This window comes from Phascolarctos cinereus, unplaced genomic scaffold (assembly GCF_003287225.1).
Source record: "Phascolarctos cinereus isolate Bilbo 61053 unplaced genomic scaffold, phaCin_HiC Scaffold_1;HRSCAF=81, whole genome shotgun sequence".
NCBI lineage: Eukaryota > Metazoa > Chordata > Mammalia > Diprotodontia > Phascolarctidae > Phascolarctos > Phascolarctos cinereus.
In genome coordinates, this window is record NW_027555514.1 from 172277696 (window position 1) to 172298153 (window position 20458).

The 20458-nt window shown below is 38.3% G+C and overlaps 1 protein-coding gene across 3 annotated transcripts in view; it reads left to right on the forward strand.

The window, feature by feature from the left end:
- The first annotated feature begins 6159 nt into the window (after window positions 1-6159).
- KRAS (KRAS proto-oncogene, GTPase) overlaps window positions 6160-20458 on the forward strand; it is a 45771-nt gene continuing 31472 nt past the window's right edge. For 2 of the 3 annotated variants that reach the window (XM_020965077.2, XM_020965078.2), the window contains exons 1-2: window positions 6160-6275; window positions 10798-10919. In XM_020965077.2, coding sequence (XP_020820736.1) covers window positions 10809-10919 — 111 coding nt within the window. In that variant the 5' untranslated portion in view covers window positions 6160-6275; window positions 10798-10808. Of the gene's footprint in view, window positions 6276-7118; window positions 7259-10797; window positions 10920-20458 lie in introns of all 3 variants that reach the window. The other variant, XM_020965075.2, reaches the window with a different exon arrangement.

Consider the following 20458-nt stretch of genomic DNA (forward strand, 5'->3'; position numbering starts at 1 on the left):
TCAGATTTGCAATCACCAATATGACGCTTCCTTGGCAAATAAAGTTTTTTGAATTTGATTCCTAAAATGTTTTTTTTTTAAATTTACATGATATACTTCTATCTTCTTCATTGTTAGTTATGAGAAAAGTGCTTTAAAGTTCCCAAAGTCCTATGTAAATGTGAATTATGATTGGAATTATTAGTAATAATAGAATTTGTAAATTAGGACAGAAATGAAAATAAATGATATAATACTGATCTACAAAAACTTATTCAGAGAGGATTAGTTCTATTTCATGTATGCAGAATGGAAAAGATTTTTTGTCACATCTGTCATTGTAGACCTCTCTCCATAATATATGAACAATTTTACATATTTAGTGATCTTATACAGTCAGTCAATAAATATTTATTAAGTTTCTACAATGAGCCAGGCAATGTGCCAAGTGCTGAGAATACAAAGAAAGGCAAAAACCAATCCCTGCTCTCAAGTAATTCACAGCTTAGTATAGGAGACAACATGCAAACAATTATGTACAAACAAGATACATGCAGGATAAACTGGAGATAATCAACAGAGGGAAGGCACTAGCATTAAGAGGAATCAGGAAAGGCTTCTTGTAGAAGGTAGAATTTTAGTTGGGGCTTGAAGGAAGCCAAGAGGCAGAGATGAGCAGGGAAAGAATCCAGGCATGGGGGACAGCCAGTAAAAATTCCTGAAGTTGGAAGTGTCTTATCCAAAGAACAGGAAAGGAGCCAGTGTCACTGAATCACAGAATATGGGGAGGTATTAGTTTAGAAAGCTGGGGAGAGGCAGGCTTTCAACACACTAGAGAGGGTTTTATAGATAGATAGATAGATAGATAGATAGATAGATAGATAGATAGATATCTATATCTATATCTATATCTATCTATCTATCTATCTATCTATCTATCTATCTGATCTTGGAGATGGTAGGGAGCTACTGGTGTTTATTGACTAGGGTGCAGGGGTGACATGGTCAGACTTGCACTTTAAGAAGATCTCTTAACAGCTGAGTGGAAGAAGGATTGGAGTGGGGAGAGATTTGCACCAGTAGGCTATTGCAACAGTCCATATATGGATAACTATAGTTGTATTTCAACTATTTTCCAACTCTGTTTTCCTGCTGAGGCTGCTAATCAATATTTTTGCTCTTCAGTGAGAATTGAAACAGGCAGTATACCATAGTGGATAGAAGTCAGGAAGACCTTTGGTTCAAATCCTGGCTCTGACACTTGTTAGCTGTGTGACCCAGGGCAAGTCACTTAACCTCTTTTTCTGCATGTGTGAAAATAGGGATAATAGTGCCTATCTCTCTGGGCTGTTTTTCAGATCAAATGAGATAATATTTTTAAAGCAATTTGCAAACCTTAAGGAATTATATAAATGCTAGCTATTTTTATCAGTAAGGGGTTATTATCATCCTGAGTAGATGAGGAATAGGAGAAACAATAGCTGGGCCATGAAGAGAAGGGATAGCAAGGATCATAGGATCATAAATTTAGACCTAGATGGGACCATAAAGACCATGTAAATGACCCCCATTTTTAGGAAAGGAAATGGAGACTTAAAGAAATTGAGTGACAACTAGTATATATCAGAGGTGGGATTTGAAGTGTTTGGAATTCTGAAATTCAGGACTCTGTGGGTTATATACTATAGTGCCTCTATAAGAAGGGGGCAGCAGTGTCTAAATTCATGGTATTAAGCAGAACTGAACTGGCTGAGGTACAAAAGGGGTGAATAAGAAGCTGGAAGAGCTGCTAAGACATTGTTATGTTTTTAGTCAGTTTTTAGGTGGGACGATGCATAAAGGGGAGTTATCTTTCCAGAATATATTAGGGAAAGGAAGAGTGGGTCAGCATTCATTTGGGGCAACATTTGCTGAGAAAGTTTCTAGGTGTTTCATTTCTTTCTTTGTGGCAATTAACTGCTTCTCATGATCCTATGCCATGGTTTGCTTACATTTTTTTGTTAAGATGATTATGTCTAAGTATCTAGACCCCCAACTCATTTCAGGTATCTTCACTTTCACAATTAGCATATATTCCTTATTATGTTATCATTTGTCTGTTAATGAAATGAGTGGAATCTAGCAGAACTAAATGAGTAACTTGCAAGCCTGAAATTCAGTCTTTGTTATCTTCAGGGTCTAGTCCATTTCTCTTCACATAGGTTCTTGCTCTTTGTTAGTGATGAAAGACCTACCATTAGGATATATTGGTCTGGCAATATGTTGGATAAATTAGAGGATGGAGAACTTGAAGGCTCTTGTAGCAATCTAGGGATCATGATGAGGACTTGTATTAAGGTAAGAGTGAGAATATAGAGGAAAGAACTGATAGAAAAAATGTTTTGCGAAGATACAATGTGTGGGATGGTGTAAAAATAAGTTTTTTCCACTACTAGAATGTTCCCCTTCTCTTAAATTTTTTTTGTTATGTATATATTTTGTTTTTGTGTCACTTATATTTACCAAATATATTTCACTCTCTTCCCTCTCTAAGAGATAGCATATTAAACACCTTTTTTTTTGGTTCACCTGAAAATATCAAGAAATAAGTATTTATCTAAAGTCCTTTTTCAGAACTTTCCCTTTAAGAAAATGTGGAAAAGATCAATAACAAAAGCTAAGGTCCCAGGAATATGAATTTAATGTGGTACCCAAACAGGAAAAAAAAAAGTATTTAAAATCATTGCTTTTCCGTCTCTGGAAGAGATAGGCTGTGACCTTCTTCAGGATGTTGCCCTCTTCATTCAAGAAGCATTTATTAAGATCTTACTGTTAAGTTCAGGGAAAACAAATACAAATAGAAAAACAGTCCCTGGTATCAAGGAGCTTACTTTCTAATGGCTGGAAGACAATACACAGAAGGATGTTGAAAAACTGAGTGAGTGGAGGCAGGAAAAAGAGATGAGATGAAGGTATATGGCTACGGGGAATGTTAAGGGGGATGGGCCGGCATCAGGTCCTTGTAGAATGAGTCTGGGACAGTATGGAGTGCAGTTTAGAGAGGAATGAAGATTAGGCTGGCTTGGCTGCCCTCCTTAAATTGCAGGTTCTGAAGGAACTAGGCAATTAGTGGGAAAGGCCGTGGGGGAGGAGGGTAGTTCCAATGTGTGAAGTCCAGGGTGTAAGAGAGCTTTTCAGAGTGAAGAGAATTCTGAAGCATTAGACAGTCTGAGACTTGGAGGAGTTCTACTGGGGAGGGATAAGGATTAAGGGAAAAAGATTAAGGTACTGATTACCGGAGAGAAAAAAGCCTTTTCACTCTTTGTGGGTAGGTAGGGAGTTGTCAAAAGAGGAATTGAATGCCCTTAGGAGAAGTTTTTAGTAACTTTAATTCTATTAGACTGAATAGAATGTTTACTCAAAATTGAATAAATTACTATGAATATTACCTCAAATTGTCTTAGGGTAGACAGGTGTGTGTGTGTGTATGTGTGTGTGTGTGTGTATGTGTGTGTGTGTGTGTGTGTGTGTGTGTGTGTGTGTGTGTGTGTGTGTGTGTGTGTGTGTGGTAACACCATGACATTTGAATATTTCTCCAACCTAGAGATGCTTGGATTTAGAATAAAATTAATGAAATTCTTTCTGGACCACTTGTGATGAAAACACAAAGTTTAGTATTGTCTTTTCTTCAACATAATAAAGAAGAAAGAGATAGTTCAGCAATACTGAACAGAATCAAAAAAGTCTTACATCATATTCAGCATACCACACCAATAATCCCCCACCCATGCAAAGAAAGAGCAGAGATATCTTTTCTTTTGGAGCCAAGCTTGCTCATTGTAATTTCACAGTATTCAGTTGGGATTGTTTTGTTCTTGTTTTTCCCCCCATTTACATAGTGGTAATTATTGTATATATTGTGCATATTTCACCTTTCGTCAATTCATTCTTTTTTGTATTCATCATTTCTTATATCTTATATCCTACTCTTATATCACAGTAACATTTCATTACATTAATGCACCACAACTTATTTAGCTATTACCCGATTGATAAATATCTACTTTGTTTCAGGTATTTTTTGCTACTACAAAAAGTATTTCCATAAAAATTATGGTATATATGGGGGCCTTTTTTTTTTCACTGACTCTACTGTTCTGTGCCCATTTTAAAAGGCAACTCAAATTTCCTTCAGGAAGCCTTTCCAGGTTTCCCCAAGGAAGCAATGATCCATCCTTCTTTGGACCTTAAATTAACACTTTGTTTTCAACCCTTATGCATGTTATATTGATTTAAATAATATAACCCTGTAAGAATAAGTGCTATTATTATCCCTTTTTTACAGATGAGGAAACCAGGTTAGGAAAGGGAGGTTAAGTGAATTGACCAGGGTCACACAGACAGTATCAGTTTGATTCCAAATCTAGCACTCTATCCACAATTCGACTTAGCTGGCAAAAACAGCTCTTAACCTGAGGAGAAAATAAAACAATTATATTGATAAAGTAAATACAAGAAAATTTTGGGACGGAGAGAGTACTCATGAGAGGCAAGGCGGTGGGGGGTGGTTGGGGGGATATCATGAAGGCTTGGGGCAGGAGGTAGCATTTTATCTGAGCTTTGAAGGAAATTAGGGATTTTAAGAGGCAAAAGTGAAGCTGGAATGTATTCCAAATCTGGGGAACATTAAAGAGACAGTATGGAATAACCCTAGAAAACTTATGTTCAAATGTCCTTCTGACATCTACTGCCTGTCTGACCTTGGACAAATCACTACCTCCTAGGCAGCTCTCGCTAGAGTTCTTAACCTTTTTATGGGGAGTAGGGGGAGGGTAGGGTGTGGGTGTATCTTAGTCCCCTTTGTTAGTCTCCTGAAACCAATGGACTTAAGCATGTTTCCTAAACAATTCCGAAGGATTTATGATGAAAAATGCTATGAAGAAAGAACTGATGGACTCAATGCAGAATGAAGCACACTTTTTAACTTTATTGTTTTTGCATATTGGTCTGAGTTTTCTTTTGCAACATGGCTAATCTGGAACTGTTTTGAATGAGTGCACACGTATACTTTACACAAAATTGCTTGCCTTCTCAAGAGGGGGGTAGGTGAGGGACGGAATTTAGAACAATTTTTTAAAAAAGGAATGTTAAAATTTTAGTTTACATGTAATTGAGAAAAAATAAAAAATTAAATTAAAATGCATGAAATAAAATACAAAGCTTAACAAAAGGAACTCATATTGTAATGATTTTTTCTTTTAAAGTTGGCGGACCCCCACTCCAAGATTACAAATTGTACAGCAAGGGCTTATCTACATTGGTGAAGGGGGAGGGAGTTCCTCTCTGGGAGCTCTCAATACCAATAAAACACAGGTAGAGAGAGGAAAAAAAGAGGCACAAGTGGGAGCTGGAAGGCGGGATTCAGGGAACAGAAAGTCTTTCAGTTTAGCAGGACAGTAGACCAGAAGCAGACTATGATAGGCTTTCAGAGTCGGGAGAAGGCGCAGAAGCGTAGCTTTGCTCGGCCGTAGCTGATGGATAGAACCCGTGGACATAAGGACGTGAACAGCTGGAGATGTGCTCTGGGCACCTGGGCAGGCCGTCTGGGCACCAGACGTAGGGGCAGAACAGGGGAGCTTCTCTCGCTTGGAGGGTGCCCACAGGGAGACCCGAAGGTGTGGCGGCCCGCTCTGGATGGATGTGTGGGAGGGGGAGGACAGTGTCTACGACCAGAGACAAGGTGAGTGGCTGGAGAGCCGCGTGGGCGGGAGTGCGGGCTGGAGGGCGGAAGGGGATTGGCCAGTTGGCAGACTCTGTGTGTATGTGGATGGATGGGTGTGTGGGGGGGGGCGGAAGGGGGCCGCTAGTCTGTCAGGCTGGGCGTGGAGCTAGCTAGCGCTCTAGCCTCTCCTCCTCCGGCTTAGCTCCGCCCGCACGTGAGGTGCACCGCCTGCACCGACTCTCTTCCTTCTTCACTTAGCCGCTCGATCTCAGCTCTCGCCTGGCTCCCTCCCTCTTTCTCTCTCTTTTCACACCGCCCTGGCCGCTCCCTCCTCTCTCTCGCCGCCCGAGAAGAAGTCGAACGCGGAACGCATCGATAGCTCGGCCCTCGCTGCTCCCATCCATTCGCTCGGGGCTCGACTTCCCCAGGCGGCGGCGGCGGCAGAGGCGGCAGCGGCAGCGGTGGCTGCGCCTCGGGCTCCGGCTCTCCTTCTGCGCTCCCCGGCCCCCGCCATTTCAGAGTGGGCTTGAGAGCGGCGCTAACGCAGGCGGCCGTGCGGGCCCGAGACCCAGCGTCTCTCCGGCGCGGAAGAGAGGTACGGGCCCCGCCGCCCTCCCTCCTGAGTCCCTGCCCGGGGTCCGACCTTTCCTCGCCGGCGCCAGGCTGGGCGGGGCGGACGGAGAGTGAATGAATTAGGGGTCCTGGCGGGGGTGGGGGGGTGGGGGAGCCCGGGCGGGGTGGGAGGTTCGGAGCCGCGGCGGGGACGAGCCGCGGGGGTGCAGGGAGAGGCTGCCGCCGCTTCCTGAACGGGAATCCCCTTCCTTCTTTCCTTTCTTCCTTCCTTCCTTCCTCCCTCCCCGGAGAGCCGGCCGGGCTCGAGGCGAGCTGAAACTCGGCCGCCCCGAGGGCGGGTCTGGGCGTGGTGGAGGTTGCGCCCCGGTCTGCCTGTCGGTGGGTCGGTGCACTCCCTCCTGGCCGCCTCCCCCCCTGCCCAGCCCCGGGTGCCTGGCGATGCCCTCCCTGCCGCCTTAGCATCTCCCCGAGCGAGCGAGAAACTTCTTTTGCTGCCGCCGCCGCTGCTAAGTGCTCGTTTTCCTTGTGAACAAAGACTGTGTGTGTGTGTGTGTGTGTGTGTGTGTGTGTGTGTATGTTGGGGGGGGTGGTCCTTTCCCAAGAGAATTGAGAAGTAGTCAAAGACTACTGGAGGTTATGTTGGGGAGAGTCCAGCTGCAGCCGCTGAGTTCCCGACTACCTCCCTTGTGTGTGACATTCTGTAGCCTCGGCAAGTGGCAGCAGAAGGCTCTAGGTGTGCGGAATTAAACCTTGTATGAGTTGTAAATGGAAAATGGTTTATCCCTGAGAATTTTGCTGAGTCAAGTATATTTTTAAGAAAGAAAAAAAATCGCCCACAAACTCAAAGTGGTTATCTCTACTGAAGCATGCAGAACGTGCTCACCATCCTAGAAGTTACTACAGTAATACCGTGTTGTAACAGAACTCCCAACATTTAGCAGTAATGACCAGTGGTGAGGACTCAGTTGTGGCCGCCAAAACAACCTACTGCAGTCTTTTAATCAGGTGTGTGCATATGTTATAGCTAAAGCTCCACACTGGCTGATGTTTACGTATGCAAAAATAAGCATAATGAATTAGAGAAGGGAAAATGGCTATTAATATTCAAACAGTTTAAACGTTAGTCATTGATTGGTGTTAATATTGATGGACTCAGCTTCAGAATGACAGACTTTATCCACGGAATATGGCAACTAGGCAACTAGCCATATTCAAATGTAATTTGTTTTTAACAGCTGACATAAAAATTTGAACTTAGAGGCTATTTACCTTGGTAAGTTTCTTTTCTTGGCTATGCTACTGTCACTTTCTCATTTGTACAGCGATGAGCTGAGGGGTGGTGCAGTGGATGGAGTGCTGGGCTTGAAATCAGGAAAGCATTCAAATCCAGCCTCAGACACTTAACTAGCTGTGTGGCCCTGGGCAAGTCGCTTAACCTCTATTTGTCTCACTTTCTTTATCTGTAAAATGGGGATAATAATAGCGCCTACTTCCCAGGGTTGTTGTGAGGATCAAATGAGATAATAATTGTAAAGCACTTGGCATAGTGCCTGGCACATAGTATCAGCTATACAAACGTTAGGTATTTTATTTTTATAATGCTTGTTCTAGCTCCAAAAATCATATGATTTATTTTTTAAGGCTTTGAATGATCTATTCCTTTAACTTAAAATGTGATTTTATTTACATTCAACTTTTCAGGAACACTTCATGTGTATAGAAATTGAAATATTCATACACATGTACCATTTGTTTATTCAGTAGAAATTATTTAGGCACCTCACATAGGCAACTGTGGATACAAAAGCAAAGAAAAGAAGAATGGCATCTGCCTTCTAGGAGCTTATTATCTAGTAAGGGAGATGTGAAGTACTGGGTAGGTACCATTAGAGGCTGGGTTCAAAGCTCTTTCTGTGATTTGAACAAATCATTTAACCCTTCCCAAGTCTCAGTTTCCTCAGCTGTAAACTGAAGGGATTGGCTAAATGGCTTTTGAGGTCACTTCTAGCTCTGAACCTATGATCATATGAATTGTGATACAAAGTAGGATATGTTAAATGCCATTAGAGAGGTTCTGTGGGAGTTCAGAAAAAGATTCCTTCCTGTTTGGAGGATCTGAAAAAGCTTTTTGGGAGGAAATGATATTTGAGGAGCTCTGAAGGAGAGAAGGAGTCTGACAGAGTAGGTAGTGAGCCAGGCTTGAAGCTGGAAAGACCTACCCTGACATATTTAGGCTGTGTGACCCAGAGCAAATCATTTAAACTCTCAGTGTACCAGGCAACTCCCTAAGACTACAAAGTACAGATTCCCTAGACCGATGAAATCACAGGGTCCATCCCCATCCTTTGAATGAAATTAGTGCAAAGAACACCAGATTTAGTAAAAACAACAACTTGATTTTGAATCTTAGTTTTGTTACTGTGAATCTATCTTATATCATTTTTCTAAAAGCCTGAGGGAGGATTGGACTAGTTGATTTCTAAGGTCTTTTTTCAGTTCTAAATCCTATGAACCTATAATGTGTAGGATTTAAATAAGCAGATTTGAGGGGAAGACCCTCCAGACATGAGTGAAGGCACCTATGGAAAAGCATGTGACTGTATTCAGCCACTGTGGACTCCAAGCACTCCATTTAGGTAGTGCTGTAGAGTATATGAAGGAAAGTAGTACAAAATAAAGCTGGAGACTGGAGCCAGATTGTGGAGGTCATAAATGTCAGACTGAGGATTTTGCACTTCATGGTTAACTTTTCATTGAGTTAGCATCTGCTTTTTGGATTTTAAGGTAATTGGGGTTTTTTGGGGGGGGAGGGCAGGAGCTAAGAAGTTATGGCTCAGATTCTATAAACATTTATTTAACACCTGGTATGTATCAGGCATTGTACTATTTGCTGAGTTCACAGAGTGAAAGGAAAGAGCCCCTGCCTTCAAGGAGCTTATATTTTATTCATGGAAACAGGATGTGTACATAAAAATAAATACAAAACATACATGGGATAAATATGAGTTAATTTGGGAAAGCATTAACAACTTTTGGGAATCAGGAATTGTGTAGGAATTGCTACTTAAGCTTTGAAGCATGGTAGGTTTTCTCCATGCCATTTGTTGTTGACCATTTCAAGAGTAGGGCCAAATAGCACGAGATTCCTGGCTGTAGTGGCTAAGAGCTAGGCTATTATGGGTATGGAAAAAGCTAAATTAAGAGGCTATTCTTTACCTGACACAAACACTTTTGGAGTCTAAGGCCCTGTTGGTGAGTAGGGCTCAAAACAGGCTGGGGACTGGTATATTTGACAAACTAGAATACCTGGATTTTGACCTATTTGGATATTTCTTATTCTTGGGTGAGCCAAATAGGTAGACCTATTTTTTCTATGTACGGTAAATTTATGTACAAACACTAAATATATTTGTGCATTCATGCACATTTAAGTAATTTGTTCAGGAACTGATATCTAGTTTTGGATTATTGTCAGTTCCCTTCTAAATGGTGTTGATTGGCCTCTCATGTACTTCTTTTTTCTTGGGTTTCATAAAGGAAATCAATGGCCACTCACATACATACATACATACATGCATACATACGTATACACACGTATGCATGTTGGGGGGCAGGGTGTGTATGGTTGTACATATAATATTGATCAAATTTTGGGGGGGCTGGGCAGTGGGGTTAAGTGACTTGCCCAAGGTCACATAGCTAGTAAGTGTTATGTGTCTGAGGTCGCATTTGAACTCAGGTCCTCCTGAATCCAGGGCTGATGCTCTATCCACTGCGCCACCTAGCTGCCCCGATCAAATTCTTGATGTTGAACAAATTGACATTGAACAGTTTCACCATGGGAGGAGGAATCTATTTCTACGTCCTTTAAAAATAAATGTTTTGATTAATAAAGTAATTTGTTCTTATACACTTTTAACCTTATTTAACTTTATTTCCTTGTCAACTTTATCTGAAACTGGCAAAGTTGTGCTTCTTACCACCTATTCTTAATCTTTGCTGTGGTTTCTATAGTCATTGCCATCTCTTTAGAAGCTAGAGTTTTGTGAAAAATGACAATGGCAGCAGTGGAGGTATTCAGTCAATGTAGTTGAGGGTGTACAGTGCTGTATTCTATGCACTTCTCATCCATGAAGTCATGACATAGTCCAGTGAGAAGGAGCCCAAAACCCACACATTGGCCATTCTAAAAAGGTCTAGTCAGAGTATGAGATAAAAGAACCATGTCTGTACTCACATTGGATTTATTTTTTCTCAAGATGTTGATGGGAAAGTTATTATAAGCATTATAAAAGTCAGGTTTCTAAGCTATGTAGCTTATATTATTAAGGCAGAAATCTGACTTGTGTTCTATCCATTGCAGCCATTAAAACAAGTTTTACTAAAGTTGTTTTCAACATTACATTTTTTGAGTGTATCTTAAAAGTATGTCCCACATAAAGGTAGGTATCCATTTCATTTCTAGTCTGTAGGAAAGTTTGGGCTACATTAAATTTATGTGTGAAGAATATTCTGATCATGTTTTTATTATTTTTTGTTATAAGGCCTGCTGAAAATGACTGAATATAAGCTTGTAGTAGTTGGAGCTGGTGGCGTAGGCAAGAGTGCCTTGACAATACAGCTAATTCAGAATCACTTTGTAGATGAGTATGATCCTACAATAGAGGTAAGTCTATTTTAAATATTATATGTGTGTGATATTAAATAATGACATACATATAATATACTGAAGTTTTTGATCACTAATACTTAGCTGAAATGTGTTTTAGATCCCTTGTGAAAAATACTTCAAATTAATTTTGAATTGCTTAACTTTTTGTTTAGTATTTTATTTTTCCCCAATTACATGTAAAAACAATTTTTAACATTCATTTTTAAAACTTTGAGTTCCAAATTTTCTCCCTTCCTCCCTCCCCATCCTCCTCATTGAGAAAGCAAGCAATTCGACACAGGTTATACATGTGCAGTTATGCAAAACATTTCCATAATAGTCATTTTGTGAAAGAAAACATAGACCAAAAAAACCTCAAGAAAAATAAAGTTAAAAAAGTATATTTCAATCTGTTTTCAGACACCATTAGTTCTTTCTCTGGGGATGGATAGCATTCTTCATAAGTCTTTCAGAGTTGTCTTGGATCATTATATTGCTGGGAATAGTGAAGTCATTCACAGCTGATAGCTTACAATGTTGCTGTTACTTTGTACAGAGTACATGTCACTTTGTACACAGTACATGTCACTTTGTATCAGCTTCTTTCCAGGTTTTTCTGAGAGCATCCTGCTCATCATTTCATATAACATATTAACAGTCTATCACAATCACGTACCACAATTTGTTTAGCCATTCCCCACTTGATGGGCATCCCCTCAATTTCCAATTCTTTGCCACAGAAAAGTGCTACTATAAATATTTTTGTGCATGTAGGTCCTTTTCCTTTTTGTTTTTTATCTTTTGCGATACAGACCTAGTAGTGGTATTGCTAGGTCAAAGGGTATGCATGGTTTTATAGTCCTTTGGGCATAGTTCCAAATTGCTCTACAGAATGGTTGAATTGGTTCAGAACTCCACCAACAGTGCATTAATGTCTCATTTTTCCTACATCCCCTCCGACATTTGTCATTTACCTTTTCTGTCCTATTAGCTGATATAATAGTAGTACCTCAGAATTGTTTTAGTTTGCATTTCTCCAGTCAGTAGTGATTTAGAGCATTTGTTCATAGGGCTAGAGATAGCATTGACTACTTTATCTGAAAAGTGTTCATATCTTTTGATCATTTATCAGTTGGGGAATGGCTCTTATTTTTTTTTTGTTTATAAATTTGGCTCAGTTCTCTATATGTTTGAGAAATGAGGCCTTTATCAAAGAAACTTGCTTCAAAATTTTTTTCACAGTTAAAATTGTTAACTGTATTTCCCTCCATTCTGTTTTCGCCTGTGTTTATTCTCTTCTCCCTCTCTCCTTTCACCCTGTCCCCCCTTAAAAGTATTTTGCTTCTGACTACCCCTTTACCCAATCTGCCCTCCCTTATATTACCCCCCTCTTCTCTTGTCCCTATCCCCTTCCCTTCCTACTTTCCTGTAGGGTAGGGTAGATTTCTATATCCAATTGACTGTGTATGTTATTCCCTCTTTGATCCAGTTCCAGTGAGAATAAGTTTCACTCACTCCCTTTGATCTCCCTCATCTTCCCCTCCACTGTAAAAGCTTTTTCTTGCCTTTTTTGTTAGATAATTTGCCCCATTCTGCCTACCCCCCTTTTCCACAGTGCATTCCTCTCACCCTTATTTTTTTTAAGATATTATTCCTTCATATTCAATTCAAACTTGTGTAGTGCTCTGTCTATACATATTCCTCCTAACTGCCCTAATAATGAGAAAATTCTTATGAGTTCCAAGTATTCCCATATTCCCATGTAGGAATGTAAATAGTTTAACCTTATTAAATTCCTTATGATTTTTCTCTTGTTTACCTTTTTATGCTTCTCTTGAGTCTTGTATTTGAAAGTCAGATTATCTATTCAGCTCTGGTTTTTTCATCAGCGATGCTTAAAAGTCCTCTATTTCAGTGAATGGCCATTTTTGCCCCTGAAGGATTATACTCAGTTTTGCTGGGTAGGTGATTCTTGGTTGTAATACTAGCTCCTTTGCTCCCTGGAATATCATATTCCAAGCCCTCTGATCCTTCAGTGTAGAAGCTGATAAATCTTGTGTTATCCTGACTATGGCTCTATGATACTTGAATTGTTTCTTTTTGGCTGCTTGCAATATTTTCTCCTTGACCTGAGAGCTCTGGAGTTTGGCTATAATATTCCTGGGAGTTTTCATTTTAGGTTTTCTTTCAGGAGATGATTGGTGGATTCTTTCAATTTCCATTTTATCCTCTGGTTCTAGAATATTAGGGCAGTTTTCCTTGATAGTTTCTTGAAAGATGATGTCTAGGTTCTTTTTTTGATCATGGTTTTCAGGTGGTCAAATAATTTTAAAATTCTCTCTCCTGCATCTATTTTCCAGGTCAGTTATTTTTCTAGTGAGATAATTCACGTTGTCTTTTTTAAAATTTATTTTTAAAATTTGTAACTCTTGTTTGATTGTTTTTTTGATTTATCATAAAATCATCAGCTTCCATTTGCTCAGTTCTAATTTTTAAGGAATTATTTTCTTCATGGAGGTTTTGTATCTCCTTTTCCATTTGGCCAACTCTAGTTTTTAAGGAGTTTTTTCTTCAGTGAATTTTTGTTCCTCTTTTTCCATTTGTCCAATTCTGCTTTTCAGTGCATTCTTCTCTTCGTTGGTTTTTTGTACCTCTTTTACTGTTTGGTCTAGTCTGTTTTTTAAGGTGTTATTTTCTTCAGGTGTGTGGTGTGTGTGTGTGTGTGTGTGTGTGTGTGTGTGTGTGTGTGTGTCTGTGTGTGTCTGTCTTTCTGTCTCCTTTACCAAGCTGTTGACTTTCATGATTTTCTTGCATCACTCTCATTTCTCTTCCTAATTTTTCTTCCACCTCTTACTTGATTTTCAAAATCCTTTTTGAGTTCTTCCATGGCCTGAGACCAATTCATATTTTTCTAGGTGGCTTTGGATGTGGGAGTCTTAACTTTGTTACCTTCTTCTGAATATGTTTTGATATTCCTTATCACTATAGTAACTTTCTATGATCAGATTTTTTTTCTGTTTGCTCATTTTTCCAGTCTATTTCTTGACTTTTAACTCTTTGCTAAAGTGGGGTTCTGCTTCCAGGGTGGAAGGTGCACTGTCCCAAGCTTCAGGGTTTTCATGCAGTTGTTTTCAGAAATACTTCTAGGGACCAATAAGTTTTTACTTCCAAGTGGTATGCTCTAAGGAGAAGTGTTTATTGCTCTTCTGGCCAGTCCTTTGATCTGTGAGTGACCACAAGCACTCTTTTCTGCCTTGGAACTGTGAAGAGGGTCCCTGCTCCACTGCTGCCTGTAAACTCTGGTGTCCTAGTGCTCCTTTTCACTCTGGGACTGCCACCTAAGACTGTGACCCAGATCTGAGTATAGGCAAAGCAACAGAGTCTCACCCCCAGTACCAGCAAAACGACCCTTGTAATCTCCTGATCAGTTATTTGGCCTCCTTTTACCATCTGTGGGCTGAGAGCTCTGAAAGCAGCCACTGCCACTGCAGATTCAATGACTCCCAAGGTCTGCTTCTGGTTTTCTGGGACCAGGGTTATGCTGGCATGGCCTACACTGGACCGTGCTCCACTTTCACCCCAGTGCGACAGGCTTTTCCTGCCAACCTTCTTAGTTGTCATTGGCTGGAAAATTATTTCACCCTGTCCTTTTGTGGGTTCTGCTGCTCCAGGGATTGTTTTATGGCATTATTTAAAGGTGTTCAAAGTGGTTTTAGGGAGAGCTTAGGTGAGTTACTGCCTTTTCTCTGCCATCTTGGCTCTGCCTCCAAACTGCTTAACTCTCAAGTGGTAATGTGTACATTAATAATTCTAACAGTGTTTCTGAGTGAGGGGCATTGTGGCATGATAGAGAAGCTGACCTCAGAATCAAGAAGACCTGGGTTTTAGTTCTCCCACTGAGAGATAGTGTCGCCAAGTCACCCTCTTACTGTCAATTGACAACTCTCTTAAGACTTGAAGTTGTGGAACAGTTGCTCATTTCCATTAGTGGAGGGAATTTCTTCCCCCTGAATTCCCTACATCAAAGAAATTTCAGGACTGCCCCCACCCCCCAAATATCCAGTAATATAACACAGCTATCACTTTTCATTTTGATTGATATGTATTTTAGACTTTCTTGAAAAGGGAAAACTATTGCATATCCTTTTTACATATCTTTATGTGTACCTTTAAATCACTTACACACATATTTAAATAGATGTTTTCACAGGTTTCTTTTAGAATCAGTTTTATTAGTAACAAATAAAACTTTTGCAACTATAATGGTAGGCAAAGTACTTTGTAGTTATTTAAGTGTTAGTGAAAATGTGGTTAATGTGGTCTTAGGTAATCTTGTTGTAAAAATCATCATACCGATGAGTTACAAACTGTATAATTGGAGAAAACAGATTAGATGACAGATCCATTTAAGTACAGCATTCCCTTTTAATTTACCGAAGAAAATGTATATAATCCTACAAAGTGGAATAAATTACTGAGATTTATCATAATACATCCAAAGCTAAGACTTTAGTTACCTTCACTGTCAGGAAATCTTTTACAAAGAACCTGAATCTTTCTGTTTCAATTTAAGCCCATTTTCTTACATTTGAGAATGACAACTCACTCCCTTCTATATAATAACATTTTATATATTCCAGTTAGGTCATTTTTTAGCCTTCTTTTCCTTAAGCTAAACAGTTTCAGACTTTTAAATCTTTTCTCCTGAGCCTTACTTTACAATATTTTAAATCATTATGCTCTGAACTTTTCCAGAGATGTTCTTGGCACTCCTAAATTATGGAATCTAGAACTTGATTCAGCAGATGTGCTACAGTGTAGTTGCAGGTTTTCAGTAGTGGTCAAGGGCATGCTGTTATACAGTAATCTAGAAGAAGTTTTTGAAATTTAGGAAGGAACTCATCAGAAAACAAAAGGATTGCATCCCCTTCACTGTTTAAGAATAGGAGAAAAAAAAAGCTTTATTTTACAAAACTATGACATGATCTTAGAATTGTTTTGTTCCTTGGTTTAAACATTTGACCAATAACATAATATCCATGCAAATAAAGTAGCCCACTTTTTGGTCATATTTTCTAAGGTAAGAAAAATACTATACTTTAAACAAAAAATTAAAATGAGCACTTTTTAATTTATCCCAAGTCTAGTTCCACAGAGATATCCTATTATCTGAATCAAGTACAAAGTGAATGTTATGATAGACTCTAGCTTCATCATGGAGTTTTCCCAATTGATTTGGATAATACTAACCTAGGTCGTCCCTGAAAGTCATCACAATAATTTCATTTTCTCCTATAAGAAATGATAAATTCTGGTTGACAATATTTGATGAAATAGGTCAGTAAATCTGTTCAAAATTGTCAAGAAAGAAGATAAGCTAGAAGAATCTATGTGAATTGTTGATCTTTTGGTGATGGTAGAGGTTTATGAATTAAGAAACTTCAACTCTTTGAGGTCTGGGCTAAACAAGAAGTCCAGATTGGGAAACACCAATGATCTTTGAACCTAATGATTGCTTATTAGTTTATACTTATTTTTTAACCCAATATAATTTTTAAAAATCAACATGAGTCTTCCTCCTTCGCTGATTCACAGGAGACATCTTGATTAATTTCAGTGACAAGAAGAATTCATCACCTCTGGATTGTGATCTTCCCCAGGAAGCTAGAAATGTGTCATTCAGTAAAAATTTATAAGTGTTTACTCTGTGCTATGCAGTATTAAAAAATATATATATATATATATATACACACACATATATATATATATATATATATATATATATATATATATATATATATATATATATATATATATATATATATATATGTATAAAAAGATAGAATAATTTCTGCCTTCAGAGAGGTTACAGTCTATTGAAGGAAACAGCATGTAATTTCTGCCTTCAAGGAGGTTACGGTCTATTGAAGGAAACAGTGTGTACACACACAGTTAGATGGTGGCTCAGAAAAAATCTTTTTATGGCATCTAAGCAGTGTGACTTTTGATAGGGTAGAGAGTATGGGTAAGTGATTTAAGAGAAGAGGATAGTGGTATTTTGCAGATTGACAGCATATATTTGAAATTTTCTGCTTTGTTAGCCCAGATGGAAATAAATTTGGTGAAAGTTAAAGACAAATTTTGCTCAGTATAAGAAGAAACTTATAATTAATGCTCTCTGAAAGTAGAATAGAGAGCTTCATGGCATAGTTCTCTATCTTTGTAGATCTTTAAACGGAGCTAGACAGCCATTTGATGAGACTGTTATGGGATGGAGGGGATTACTGTTTCAGGTGAGGGTTTGGGCTAGATGACCTAGTCTAGATGACTTGGACCAGGTGATTTCAAGATGATCTGAGATTCTGTTTAATTTTTTTTGCTTGCATTTTCTTTTCATCACTGTTGGTAACTGATACCCATTGTAAAAAATGACCCACCAATAAAGATTAGCATTTGGCTGTAATTTAATTTTAAAAGAGTTGCCTATGGGCACTGAGAGGTTGTGACTTGCCTGTGGTCTTTTAGCTGGTATATGTCAAAGGCAGGACTTAAACCTTAAACCCATTCATACTCCACTCTGAACTTCTGATCACTACCCCATTCTTTATATCTAAGTAGAACTTGCTTGTTTTTTAAATAGAAAATTAGCTCCTGTACATAATGAGAAAAAATAAATAACTGATAGATCTGGGCTACATATTCTGAAAGCCTGTATCTGAAAAAATTCATTAAAACTTGCTGTTCCAAACTGCTAATTACATTAGAAGTTGAAGTCACAAATTGTGGTATGAAAATATAACATATGGTTTGATTTCCTGGCATAAATGTCATGATGTGTGTTGTTGTGTACATCTGACTCAGACCTTAATACTTTTATGACTCTGAGATAATGGTTATTAAGTGCTATGGGATTCCAAACAAACAAAATTAAATACAGAGAACTTTTTACATTTGTTATTGGGGGAAATTACTATAAATGCAACATATAGCTAATAATAATTATAACTTTATTTTGTTTGGTTTAATTTTATTTCTCAACTACTGATGAGTAGCTGAAAAAGACAAGCTTTAGTTTCAATTGTTATTGCAAAAGATGTCATAAGGAAAGACCCTTGTACAGTAATTGGACTTGAAAAATGATTTTAAAAATATTTAGCTAACATGCACACAATATGTGTGATTTCTTTTTTTTTCCCCTTTTTTTTAAGGCAGTTGGGGTTAACTGACTTGCCCAGGGTCACACAGCTAGTAAGTGTCAAGTGTTTAGTCTGGGGTCGGATTTGAACTCAAATGCCACTTAGCTGCCCCCAAAATGTGTGATTTGTTAATGACATATTAGTACAAGTAGGATTAAGACACACTTATATTGTGTTTTTCTGTTTACAAAGCATTTTTATTGCAATAATGAGGTGGGTAATCCATTATTAGTTCCCACCTTGTACAGATGAGGAAACTGAGCCCCAGAAGAGTTAAATGGTTGGTTCAGGGTTTCACAGATAGTAAATGGCAGAATCGAGATTCAAACCTAAGTCTTTCTGATTCCACATCTAGTGTTCTTTTCATTATATCATACTACCTGTTGATGTGATTAACATTGATTTAGTTGATTCTGATTTGATGCCCTTTGCTTATCAAATAATGTTCTACTCAGAAGATGGATATAATAGTTTGTCTTTTCCACCTCTGATTTCTGTGGTCTCCCTGTCTTCATCCTTTTTTCTGCAACCTATCACACAGTATTTCTCAGACTTAATCTTCTCACTCATTATCACTTCTACCCCAGTGCTTTATAAAGGGGTCTACGGTGACTGTGAGAGTCAAACTCTGGAAGGTACTAACTCAACCAGAATGACTTTGAGTGTTGGTCTCTATGAGTATTAGGCAGTGGGGAGCAGACTTTGGGCAAATTATTTAACTTTTCTGGACCTCAGTTTCCTCATCTGTAAAATGAGGAAGCTCCTTAGTTGATCTCAGAGGATTTTGCATTTGTTGTATGAGGACCAAACTAGCCATATTGGGAGAGGCTTATTTCCACATTGTTGCCCACCACAGTATATGACAAAAAAACTCTACTAAGATGTAGAGAGGTTGTAATCTATGTAAGTGGAAAGGATGCCTACATTGATGAAATTACAATCTTTGGAATTACTGAAGTAGTAGGAGATAATTCTTTTGCAAAATAAGAAAACGCTTGAGGTTCAGTGGACAAAACTGTCAATGTTAATAAGCCATATACATACATTTTATATAAACATTATGTATATATAAAGTGTTGATACTGCCTATTGCTATTGATAGCAAGTATTTTAAAATTTTTTAAAATTATTTAAAAAGACTATAAGATAGCTTATATTACTTGAAATAATTGCCCTTTGTGTAAAAAATAGGTAATATTTTCCAACATAACAGTCCTTTTTAAAAATTTGATTTGTAATTACACTTGCAAACTTACAATGCATTTTACTAAACTTAATCACAATATACTGAATAAAACCTTTTTTAAATATTGTGGTACATGTTAAACTGTCCACCTTTTTTTTTTTCAGATTCTCAGAAGTGCCCTCTACTGGTCAACTTTTTTACTTTTGATATTAAATTTTAATTCTTACTGGGATTCTTTAGTTCTAATTTATTGATGTAGACGACAATTTTAGAAAAAATATGGCAGTCTCAGAATCTTTACATCATTCTTAGATACTCATTAAATAGTTTAAGTTTAATTATTTGTGCTTAATTCTTTCTTTCTTTTCTTTCTTTCTTTCTTTCTTTCTTTCTTTCTTTCTTTCTTTCCTTCCTTCCTTCCTTCCTTCCTTCCTTCCTTCCTTCCTTCCTTCCTTCCTTCCTTCCTTCCTTCCTTCCTTCCTTCCTTCCTTCCTTTCTTTCTTTCTTTCTTTCTTTCTTTCTTTCTTTCTTTCTTTCTTTCTTTCTTTTCTTTCTTTCTTTCTTTCTTTCTTTCTTTCTTTCTTTCTTTTCTTTCTTTCTTTCTTTTCTTTCTTTCTTTCTTGCAGTTGGGTTAAGTGACTTGCCCAGAGTCACACAGCTAGTGGTCTGAGGCTGGATTTGAACTCAGGTCCTCCTGACTCCAGGGCCAGTGCTTTATCAACTGCACCACCTATCTGCCCCTTAATTTTCTTTTACATGTGTATATAAACTTTATTAATAGATATATACTTTAACCAATATATTTGTTTTTGTTGAACTTAAAGGATCATTCTGAAAATCACTGCAGTATAGGCTAAAGTTAGATCAGTCAATCAAGAAGCATTTAGCATATACCACACCCTAAACTAGGAATACAAATGACAACTCTACTTAGAAATATCTTATGTGTATTTTGGAGATAGATCCATATATAAGCATGTCAATAATAAATACAAAGAGAATGGATAAAAGCAAATGCATGGTATAGTAAATGGGGCACTACCTAATCATCCAGCTTATGCTGATGGTGATAATAGTGATGTATTGTTCTGCTGCTGAACTTCCTTAAAGAAGCCTCTGAACTTGTCTGTTTCTTTTCATAGAACTTGGAGGTCAGAAATCACATAACACTG